Genomic DNA, 12,712 nt, shown 5'->3' on the forward strand with positions numbered 1-12,712 from the left:
GAAAATGTAAAATGCCCCAAAATGTCTTTTCTGATGATATAATATATGTCCATGTGCACAGAGAAACATAATCTAAACCATGATCCTAAGAAAACCCAAAAGACAAAGTCAAGTCCCACCCTACCTGATTTCCCACTAAATATTATCTAATTCAGAAATGTGTTTCATTATGGAAGTTAAAGAGATTTACTTTATTCTATGGAACACAAAATAAGATGTTAATAATGTTTTAACTATTTTTGTCTGTACAATGAAAATTGCAAGGGTCCAAAACAACAGTGGACCTCACTGATGTTTTTATGGACAAAAAATACATTTTTCTTGATATTTTTAACATACCACAGAAGAAAGTCAGTCATACAGGTTTGGAACGACATGAGGGTGAGTAATGACGACAGAATTTTCATTTTTGAATGAACTGTCCCTTTAAATGTTTTTGTTGGGTTTTTAGGAATACTAGTCTCATCACCTAAAATCTGCATATTGTTTTCCATCTTTCACATTAAAATGTGCATGTGAACTTGAAATGTTATGTTCCATAGAAGAAATAAACATATGATATAGGGCTGGGAAAATAAATCGATACATCGCGAATCGAGAAATGATTCAGCATCGATTCTGAGATTTTCCGAATGCATCGCGATTCTTTCTTGAGTCGATTCTGAGCTTAGTTTTGAACAGCAGATGGCACTGCATGCTTTAGAAACAGCCGTACTCTGCTTGTTTCCAAATCCTTACACACACTTTGAACCTAAAATAATCATTCATAAAATTCGAAAAGGTTGAAGCGAATTACAAGGGTGTTCACAGTGGTCTGTGTTTACATTAATCTCGCGTCATAAAAGCATTCTGAGCTGAGGTGAAATTAACGTTACATGACGCACAAGCGCTCTTTGGCACTCTTCTTCATGAGCATTTGAGTGTGCGGATAAAAACTAGATTAGAGCGCCATCTACTGTTAAAAACTAAGCTCAGAATCGATTCCAGAGGAATCGCGTTGCATTCTGAAAATCTCAGAATCGATCCACAAATCGATTCTGCATCGATTTATCTTCCCAGCCCTAATATGATATTTTATTTCATAACATTTAAATTTTGGGAGAACTCTCTCTTTAAATGTTTTTGTTGTCATATTAATCTTATCACTTTGGCATAAAATCCCCATATTGTTCTGCATCTTTCAACATAAAGCTTAAAATGTGTGTGTGAACTTGAAATTAAATTAAATCAAAAGAATCTGGTTTTGAATAGCTGTTTGACCACTAATAGCCACTCAACAAAATTACTTCCCTCATCCATCAAACAAGTCCCATAATTCTCAAGCAAATCTTTCAATCTTCCTGTGTTGCCCTCATAGTTGAACGATTGCAGTGCAAACATGCATCTCCAGATGAAACCCTGAGGAAATAGGCCAGAGGTAATGACAGAAACACACTGTGTCGTGAAGCCTGTCTATGAGCTTCTATTTCTGGGTGGAGCTCAGCGTGAATCATCTTCTCAGCCCCGTGAAGCTGTGATTTGGATTTAAAGCTCACCTTTTACATAACATCATATTTTCAACCGCTGAAGAAAAGCAGAATCGCTTTGTTGTGTGAAAAATGGAGGTGAAGGCCTTAGTATGCATGTAGAGCTGCATCTGTAATGGGTACATGATTAAAGGGATAGTTCGCTTAAATATGAATGTTCTGTCAGACTCATGTTTTTCCAAACCCTTTCTTTCTTCAGTAAAACATAAAAGAAGATATTTTGAAAAATGCCTCATTGAAAGTCAGTGCAGTTTAAAGTTGTTTCTCTTAAACGTTCTTCCAAATAACTTCTTTTGTTTTCCACAGAAGAAAGTAAGTGGTACAGATTTGGATTGAGTTGAGGGTGAGTAAATGATAACAGAACATTCATTTTTGGGTGAACTATCCCTTTAATTTAGAAACGAACAGTTGGTTTATAATGAGTGCGTTAAGAAAGGAAAGTATGTGTAGATGCCATTCCATGAGGGTGAAGGACAATTGAACACATAATTGTATTAGGCTGAAGATACTTTAGTTTTCCAAGAGTAATTCCAACCTTTAATTCTGAAGGACATCTAAAAAAAACGGGCAACTTGCTGCAGATTCCCAATCCTGGTCTTTCTTGTTCTGACGGAGCACATGAATGGAGTGGTATCTGAAGAGGCATTCTTCTTCTTTTGTTCCTCAAACCTCTTTTTAAATCCGCCCATCCAAAGTAGTGCCCCCTGGACAGGCCTGATGCTGGTCTCTAGTTAGTCCACTCTCACGGTGATCAACACTTTCTGAAGGCGCGTTTGACTTGCAAATGAATTCACAAAATGCCTTTGAATTCAGAATGTCAAGTGCTGTGAGCGAATGGGCATTTCAGGCCAAGAACAGCCTAAGAAGTCTCGTCTACACCAAACAAGGTGTTAGCCAAAGAAAACGTGGAATGGGATTCGGATTCAGAACATTTAATTGAATTTCTCAGTATGCCGCCCACATATGCTTGCTCAGTGATATCAAGCTTGAGCTGACATATCAAAATGGAGCCTGGAAACACAGGACGAACCCAAACAGAGAGGACCAGACCTTGGATGGCAAAAACCACATCCTGGATTAAACCATGTGACATAGCGCAAAAAGCACACGATCCAGATGTAGACTGTCAATGCTAAAACTCGCCCGAATGTTTGTGCTCCCTACCGAGAGCCCGTGGCTCCCTGCAGGTATTATCTCTCTTCTGTCTGCTAATCGTAGCTGACTTGCAACCGAGGCACACTTCAGATCTGCCGTCTCCAAGCCTGCGGTTGAAGCGCGTTGCTTGTCGGCGGACAGAGTAGCACACAAGCTAAATGCTAATTAGCTAGCTCCCGCAGACATGGGTGGCTGTGAATACTATGTTAACACAATTAGCTAAAAAGAAGATGCAAATTTGGAGCTGCATTTGTTTTCTTGCATACTCAAACACCTGCTCTTTGTTGAAATAACAAAAGCTAAGAGTCACAGAATGAACAGACACATTCTCTCAGATGCAGAGATCTACCTAGCAACAATGTTTGTGATGTCTAACATAATAAGACAGCATATGACTGGGCAGTAACCTGTCAGAGAAGGCATATGAGGGATCCGTAGCGTGCACTGTGGTGCAAAGGGCAGTGACAAATTGAATTTCACTGCACCGCTTCGACGCTGGACGCTTTTGTTCAGGTGGTGAGTTGATCGTTGCTCATTACATCAAGGGTGATGGCCCTTCAGTGCACCGTACTCCCTCTGCCACATCATCATTCCATCACACACACACACACACACACACACACACACACACACACACACATATACATGCGTACACACGCATACACACGCTCGCCGAGGAAAAGTGAGGTCCGTGCCCCAAAGGGACTCTAGACAATGGCTTGAAAATAAATCATACCGATGAGAAAGTTCCTCAGTCAGGAGCCATCTGTCCCTGTGAACGAGATGTGACTGAAGTGTTCGATTTTTCGCTCTTTTTTCGGATTCTTTCCCCCGACTCAACCCCACTACAACCCCGACCCCACCCCCAATCCAACCCTTTAGCCTATATATGAAGCATCCACCGCACGCACTAAGCCCCATACATCACCCACAAACCCTCTAATCCGTTGCCCGCATCTCAGGAGATCGAGACCGAAAGCGTGCAGAAAAACAAGACTGACTTGCCTCGTCGCGGTGCAGCCTCTGGACGGTAATCCTTTCTTTCTTTCTGGCGAGAAAACGCAGCAGCAACCTGTCTTCAGCTGCAATCCTGCTGTCTGCTGCCGAGCAGAAAAACAAATGGAGGGATGGAGGGAGCGAGAGAGCCAAATAGGGGGTGTGGAGGGGGGTGTGGGGATGCAGGAAAGAGGAGGGGAGCAAAAGAGGGCAAGCAGGGGCTGGCTAACCACAGGGAGGCTTAAATAGACTGATAGATAAAGATAAGAACAGAGGGACTGAGAAGGAAATGTGAAAACACTGAGGGAGGGAGTGCCGTTACAGTGGCATCTGTTATGTTGACGGTGTCGGCGATGTGAAAAGCTGGAGTGCGAAATGAGGAAAAGACAAGAATGAACAAAGGGCAAAGCCTTTTGTTCCTCGCTATTACATCACAGGACAACAAATCAGAGAAATCAAACGTACTCAGGGCCACGAAAACATTTCATATGCACCTGTTTCTAGCTGCGAGAGTTGAGGTTTGGAAGCAAAATGAGAGAAACGGATGGGGATAAACAGAATTTATTATTCTGACAAACACTCTGAGATACAGAAGCAGAATGACATGTGTAATGGACATCTGGCTTCATAGCTTACATTAGGACATTTTACATTAGTTAGCAGGTCATTTTGCTTCCATCTGTCTCAACGAAAAACATTTTTGTCTGCTTTCTCCTAAAGAAAGGTTGCAAGACACATTTGTTCATGTTTTATCACAGTTACCAGGAATGAAGTAATTTGGCTGGACAGAAATGTTCAATTATATATAATAACAGTAATAATAATAATAAAAACAATATTTTATAATAATAATAACGATAGTCATAATTTATAAATAATTTGGCTGAACAGAAATGTTTTATTATATACATTTAAAGTAAATGATAAAATAATAATAATTAAACATTTTATTTAAAGTATTATAAATTATAATAGAAATATATTATAAATAATATTGATATATTCATGTTAATAATATTAAAATAATAATTTACAAATGATTTGGCTGGTCAGAAACGTCAACTATATACATAACATGAATAATGATAATACTAATAATTTCTTATTATTATTACTGTTACTACTACTTTTACATATGTTCATCATATATTTAATATTTTCACAAATAATAATTCTAAAAATATATAAAATGTAAAAAAATTATACTGAAACTAGCACAGCTATGTTGTCTGGGGAAAATATTTGACCCCAGAATGTCACGACTGATTAATCAAAATCAAGTATTCCAGAGAACTGTGGGGAAATAAATAAATAAATAAATAAGTGTTACTGATCCAGTAATACCACTTTGACTCAGTTTGAGAGGCACTAGTCAGGGAAGACATACATTAATGACAGCTGAATCTGCCTCTGTATCTATAATTGTATTAGTGACATGCAGTCCTGTCTCAGGGTCACATGCCTTTATTGTCACTCTTCTCCAGCCGGCCATTATACCCCCAACACAAACATACACAACACACACACATATTTATACACACACTCCTAGCCACTGGCCACCTGGTGAGGCAACTAGCTGCTCGGGCCATCATTGCACAAAAGAGACAGCTGTACCCCTCCAAATTCCTCATGCATAAGCACCAACTGACCCTCGCACACATCCAAACAGCCAGCCTCACATTCACAAGCTCTGATCAATCTTGACTCACTACTGTCATGTTCACCAGCATCACGTCATGTAAAATTACCAGGTAATTGACAGCAAGATACCAACTGCTCCATTAAACCGGATATTAAACGCACATGCTTTCATAAAGACATGTTTGTATCTTGCTGGAACCAACCTATCTAAATCTATCTATGAAGACAATAAATGATATTATACAATTATTATATAAATAAATTACATTTCATAAAAATTCATCAAAATATATCATGGTTTCCACAAAAATAAGACATGTTGCAGCATATTAGAAGGATTTTCTGAAGGATCATGTGACACTGAAGACTGGAGTAATGCCAGCTGAAAATGCAGAATTTGTGGAAAAACCATACAGTGTGCAACTGAACCAGATCCAAAGCCAAATTCACATTTTGTACATATGTGATCTAGATTAAGTGTAGTGACCTAACATCATCTCCAGCCCCTCCTATCATCTTGTTTATCAAGTTACGACAGATAAATTTTGACCCCAGATCAGCATGAACTGCTGTTATATGAATAGTCCCAAACGCTGAACTGCTTTAGAAGTTGATTCTGGAGCATCTGCACACATCCAACCCCCCCTAGTTTCACATAGATGGCCTCCTTCACATGTCTCATCTGTCCTCAATGTCCATGATCTAATTATCATGTCTTTAAAGGTGAAGCATGCAATTTCAGTAACAATAACTGTTCATAAACGAAACCCAAAAGCTCGCTCTGTCTCCCATTGTTCAATCAAACCAATTCTGTTTGATGCAAATAGTGACAGAAATGGCTCACTTAATATTTAAGCCAATGATTTTTGTCTTTCAAGTTGCAAACATATGGATGGCTTTGATTTCTGGGAGGCCACGGCTATGTATCCATGAAACAGTGATGAAGTTGAAAAAAGAGATGGAGCCCACTACTATCGGTCCTTCCTTCCCATCTGTCCCTCCAGCTGTCTCATGTCTATCAATCATTCTCAAACACACACACACACACTGCCACTCACTTTCAGTCACATCAGAGTGTTTAATCTGAGACAGTCTACAGCTCTATTAACCAGAAGAAGATGCAAAACTCACCATCCAAACAGTTTAAAGCTGAGTTGGGGTTTCCTTTCAACTAGACAGCATTGGGAGTGCTGCTACAAATATTATGACTTATCAAAACTATTTTATGCACAAAGCAGAATGTCAGCAAAGCTGTAGCAAAAAAAATCCAGAGAGCTGCCTTGCTGTTTCTTGCCTCATGGAAAGCTAGAGCTCTGCTTTGTTACATGCTAATGGCAAACTCTTTATACTAAAATAAAATATAAAAACAAAAAGTATCAAGTAAAAGAAAAAAGTGTATAATTACAATCAATATTTTTCTCACTTTGTCTGATGTTTAATAATGTTTTTAGTAAAACTTTACAATAAAAGTTCATTTTGTTAAGATTATTAACATTAATTAGGTATGATGAACTAACAATGAACATACTATAACTTCTTCTATTTTAATTTATTTTAAAATGTAATTTAATCCTGTGATGGCAAAGCTGAATTTTCAGCAGTCATTAGTCTTCACATAACCTAATCTTCATAAATCATTCTAATTTTCTGATTTGTTGTTCAAGAAGCATTTCTTATTTATTTCATACTGAAAACAGTTGAGCTGCTTTAATATTTTTATGGAAACTGTGGTTCAATTTTTTTTTCTTCAGGATTATTTAATGAATAGAAAGTTCAAATGAAGAGCATTAATTTAAAATATAAATCTTTTGTAAAATTATAAATGTCTTTACTGTCACTCTTGATAAGTTTAATGTATCCTTGCTGAAAAAAAGTATTAATTTATTTAAAAAAAAAAAAACTTACTTTAAATGGTAGTGTATGGAGAAATTAACATAAAATAAGATTAAAAATTATTTCTGTAAAAGTATTGTTCATGGTTATTTCATGTTAGCTACTGTATTAACTAATGTCAATGTATACTATAGCAACATAAAATATTAACGATTTTCCTTACAGTGCATTCACTGTAAAAATTATTTCTAAGATTAGTTATCACAACTTAAAATTTAACATAAAAAAGTAATGTTAAGTAATGTATGTGTTGTTTCAGAAAAAAATTACGTGTTCATGCCAGACTTAAAATATAAGGTTAGCTAACGTTTGTTTAATTTAGTTAAGTTGGATATTTAAGATATCTCAATAAACTTTAAGTTGTTATAACTAATTGCAGCAACATTTACAGTGTTGTGAGACTGACTTTCCTTTCAATACATTCTGGAATTAATCATTGATAATATATCAAAAGAACAATGTTGCTGCCTACTTTTTAGAACAGCTTTGATGGTGTCTATGATGCCTTAAAATGCTGTCTAGGTAGGCAGCTTACTAGGTTTTGCAGCAGAGCTTTAGTGTCAAATCATTTAAATGTAACAGGTAGCATGTGTACTTATGAAAAAGTCAATTTTCTATACACACACAATTGTGTAAATCCACAAAGATACAGCATTACCGGTTTAAAATACATGAAAATCTTTGCCAGTTTCTATAGACAGACATACACAAGGGAAAATCTCTGGACTTCTAGAAACATCGGTCTTATAGAATCGAAGCACGTCCACTCAACTGCACACATGTCCAATACTCTCTTCCTCTACACAGATACAAAAGCACAGACTATTTCATCACACCTCTCCAAGAACATGGCTGCCACCTACTCAATCGAAAGGAGGATTTCTGTGAATACTGACGGTGTCCTCCCTTCCACTGCCTCAGAACAAACAGTCCAGCCATCACTTTGAGGCGCACACAGCTTCTGCACATGAACTTTAGCAAAAGAATGAAGTAGAGCAACATATAGCAGAGTACAGTATAGAGAAAAGTAGAAACAATAAGTGTACTCACAAGGCACTGCGTGGCGGTAGAGGTTGTCGCGTATGGTTTGCTGAAGCTCGTAGTCAGCAGAGGATTTCTGAAACCTTTGGCTCAGGTAGTGTTTCAGGTCTTTATTGAGTTTATTTCCTGCAAAACAAAAGGAACATGTTATTGATTCTGAATCATGTGCGGACTCAGCAGATATCTCTAGTAGTGTAGTTTGCTTCTGACTCACTGTTTCACCATCAATGGATAAAACTTCCAGTGCGTGGCTACAATAATTGTAGCAGGTACATATTCGTGATCTGAAGAGGATTTGGGATGTTTCTACACTCTCAAAAATAAAGCTGCAAAAGTTGTCACTGGGGCGGTACCTTTTCAAAAGGTACACTTTATACCTTTTAGGTACTAATATGTAGACTTGAGGTAATAATATGTACTTTTAAGATACCAATATGGACACTTTAGGTACAAAGATGTATCTTTTGAAAAGGTACCACCTCAGTGACAGCTTTTGTGAGAGTGTATAGCATGGCGCTAAGAACGCCTAAAACACGGGTTTTTATAATGTATTTAATGCAATGTATTCAAGAAAAACTAACTTGCATACTTGTCAATGGTCTCAATTGGTAATAGTTTAATACATTTTTGAGAGCAAATGGAAGAAGTGGATATCTTCTAGATATAGGAGATGCTAATGAGTGCACAGTACTGTTCAAAAGTTTGGGGTTATGATACTTTTTGAAAGAAATTAATACTTTTAATAAATGCTGTTGTTTTCTATTCATTAAAGAATCCTAAAAAAAAAAATAGTACAGTTCTACAAAAATATTCAGCAGCACAACTGTTTTTAACATTAATAATAAGACTTGAGCACTAAATCAGCATATTAGAATGATTTCTGAAGGATCATGTGACACTGAAGACTGGAGTAATGATGCTGTAAATTCAGCTTTGACATCACAGGAATCAATTACATTTTAAATATATATTAAAATAGAAAACAGTTCTTTTAAACAGTTATAATATTTCTCAATATTACAGTTTGTACTGCATTTTTTATCAAATTAATGCAGCCTTGGTGAGCATAAGAGACTTCTTTCAAAAACATTAAAAAACACCTATTCTTAGAATGGTTTACAATTATGTTGTTGGATGTTTGGATCAAGTAAGTCTAGTAACTATGTTTCTCAAACCGTAATCAATGACAAATGAAACACATTTGTAAACATTAATTGTGGCGCATGGGTGTGAAACCGTAATCCATGAGACATTAACACATAGTAGCACACCTCCATTCACACTCATGGGGATACCTGGCTGCCACCTCAACCCAGTGCAAGCAATAGAGTGGGCCATGTGAAACATTTCCCACCCTCAGCTCCACCATCTGTTTAGAAGACACAGATTGCTTACCCAGCACCATTTCAAAGAGATGCCAATAGCCAAAAGCTGTTTATGTGTTAATGTGGGTCCGCTGGGTGCCCGCAACAATGCCAGATCAGTCGTCGTCGGCACTGCCTTCCCACAAACTCTCCATTTCTCACATGTACAAGTGACTCAAGGGACTGCCCTTTACCGGATTAATGGGAATATTGCAGTTCTAGAGAGTTCTTTGAATGGATAGTCTCATTAAGGCCTAATGATGTAATCAGTTTCTCTCTCGCTTGCTCTGTAGTATGTCGTTGATCAAATGAAACTGCATTTTAAAACTTTATGAACATACATAATTGGTTGCCTTGGCGATACTCAGTGCTGCAAGTCTCAAATGCCGCCCTCTGCCCTTGAAATTTTCCTACCAATGACATAAACCAGCACAGACTGTCAGTTAATAATCTACTGTAAAGTTTATGGCGATCTGGGCTCTTCGAGCGTGCACAGTAGATGCAAAACCTCAAGATGACCATTTTGTGTACTAAAAGAATAAAAAATGTTCACAATAATTTCTAAATCTAAAGCTTGATCCCAGTTTAGAAACATCATCTTGTCATTAATGCACTGGGATATCTAATGCAGTTTCTCCAGTGTTTTGTATAGAACCAGGTTTAGCTTTGTACAGAGCACTGACTGAAGAAATAAAAGAAGGGCTAAGAAATAAAATGGAACAAAAAGTCCAAATTAATCATGCAATGAGAACAAAACAGTTTAACAACTCAAAAGTCAACATCACAGGATGTAAACAGCCTATTCAAATGGACAAAGCAAACTCAACAAACACTTGCTTTTAAAAATGAGCACTTACAGCAATTTTCCCTGAAACAGATAAACATTTTGCAGAAACGATACAAACTATTTTCTTATGCTTGGAGGATGAGTTTTAGGTTCTACAGAGAATCTGAATCTCTTTGTCCTCTTCTATAAAAAATAATTCAATACTCCTTCACTTACTCTCATCATAGTGTGTTCAAACAAATAATAATATCCCCAAAAAACTGGTTATAGCTTTAATATCGTGGTCTACAAATCCAGAGCCTTTATGTATCTTTAAAGTCAGCATGAAATGGAAATTCACCAGATCCGTTTCATAAATGCATGTTATTGATTGCATTGTGAATGATCTATACATGCATACTTTTAATTTTTCAATTTTGACTTAATATTTAATCTAAACTGCAGGCTTCTTCTCTGGTGCCAGACTTTTTCCATCATTTAGTCCCTCTCTTGCAATCGGCTGCAAGCTTGAGATCTGCCTCCATCAACAACCACAAATAGGACCAAGTCCCAAACCTAAACATTTTTTTTTCTTTAGCGATAATCTGTTTCACTCAGATGCAAATCACAATATGGAATAATCGATTAAGATATATGGAATAAAGCTCTTTCACGGCAATGAAAAAAATGTTCAGGAAAGCAAAAAACGCTTTTAATTTCACAAAAGTTAAATATGTATAACATTGTGGTCTCAATTTTAATCAGTAAAATGCAACGTTTTTCATGTAATAAACACAGATTCAAAACACAGCAGATATGGTTGCACACATTGCATTGAGGTAAAGATGTACATTTAACGCACAGTTCGTGTTACTGCCACTATGTTGAGCAGACTGTACAATTAGCTGCAGAACAAGTAACAGCTCTGCCAGGCAATGTTCAAGCTAGAAGGTCAGAAAAGAGCTCTTCTCTTCTAATTGAACCTCTGGAGGATTGTTTCTTAATCTAGCCACATCCAAGTCTAAAAATACACTTCCATACGAAACCCATTAGACTGCTTTTTCAGAACTAAAACGGGAATAATGTGCGAGTGTGAAATTCCTGTTGAGTTGGTGTGTGCAGTCTGGCGTTGATGTTAACGCCACGGCATACCGCTGTGAATTAATTCCTGCAACAGGTTGCGAGTCATTACTCAAGCCTACAGCAGCCAGACTACACACCCACCCCCATCCATCATCCCAAACTCACTTTATTCCAATTAGCTGCTTACTAGTCGGACTCAACGGCAACACTGGTTAAAAAAAAAAAAAAAACTAGATGAGATCTAAGATCTTGCCCTGCAGAGATGAGTCCAAGAGAGGGATGTAAAAACAAAAAGATTGTACTGTAGGCAGATGCCATGAGATAGACTTTATTGGAAAGACTTGACTTATTTTACATTTTGTTTGGGGGGGGGTGGGGTTACAGTGGCTTATGGCACTACTACCAAAGTACTGTCATGGCCAGTAGTTTCTGTGGACATTCGCTACTAATGTGGAGGTTGCCGAGTACAAAATGAGTTACGATTATGCGGAAGACAAAACAGGTCTACCACAATCCCCATGTCTATAATCTATAACAATGACTTTCAAACGGAAAGAAGGGCCACAATAAATGTATTAGTAAAAAGATAAAATGAAATAAAAGAATATACTAATGTTTTATTCAAAATGAAATAAAATAATATACTAATGTTTCATTCAAAGAACTGAAAATAACAATAGACAACCAAACTAATAATAATAGGCACATATTTCTCAGCTAATTAGGCCTTAAAGGGTTAGTTCAAAAATGAAATTCTGTCATTAATTACTCACCCTCGTGTTGTTCGAAACCCGTAAGACCTTCGTTCATCTTCGGAACACAATTTAAGATATTTTTGATGAAATATGAGGGCTATCTGACCCTCCCATACACGGCAAGGTAACTACCACATTCAAGGTCCAGAAAAGTACCAAGCTGAAGCTACGAGAATACTTTTTTGCGCAAAGAAAACAAAAATAACGACTTTATTCCACATGACAGTATCATGACGCGAGCGTGTGGCAGCGCTGACCCAGATCCGGCGTAATGACGTCATCCCGTCGGATCTGGGTCAGCGCCGGCGTCACCACACGCTCGGGTCATGGTACTGTCGTGAACGCGTGTCCAAAGTGACGCAGTAGAGACGAAAATGTGGAATAAAGTCGTTATTTTTGTTTTCTTTGCTTAGTTTAGTTTTCGCAAGTTATTACACATGCACCTGAATAATTATGTATGTAAATATGTATGTTACAATTATGAAAACGTTT

The 12,712-nt window shown here is 37.3% G+C and overlaps 1 protein-coding gene across 1 annotated transcript in view; it reads right to left on the reverse strand.

Moving 5' to 3' along the window:
* Nucleotides 1-12,712, reverse strand: part of LOC107655957 (membrane-associated guanylate kinase, WW and PDZ domain-containing protein 1-like) — a 140,866-nt gene that overhangs the window by 66,291 nt on the left and 61,863 nt on the right. The window contains exon 2 of the mRNA XM_016443591.1: nt 8,262-8,378. Coding sequence (XP_016299077.1) covers nt 8,262-8,378 — 117 coding nt within the window. The remainder of the gene's footprint in view (nt 1-8,261; nt 8,379-12,712) is intronic.

This window comes from Sinocyclocheilus anshuiensis, unplaced genomic scaffold (genome assembly GCF_001515605.1).
Source record: "Sinocyclocheilus anshuiensis isolate Anshui unplaced genomic scaffold, SAMN03320099.WGS_v1.1 scaffold51, whole genome shotgun sequence".
In the NCBI taxonomy this organism is placed as follows: domain Eukaryota; kingdom Metazoa; phylum Chordata; class Actinopteri; order Cypriniformes; family Cyprinidae; genus Sinocyclocheilus; species Sinocyclocheilus anshuiensis.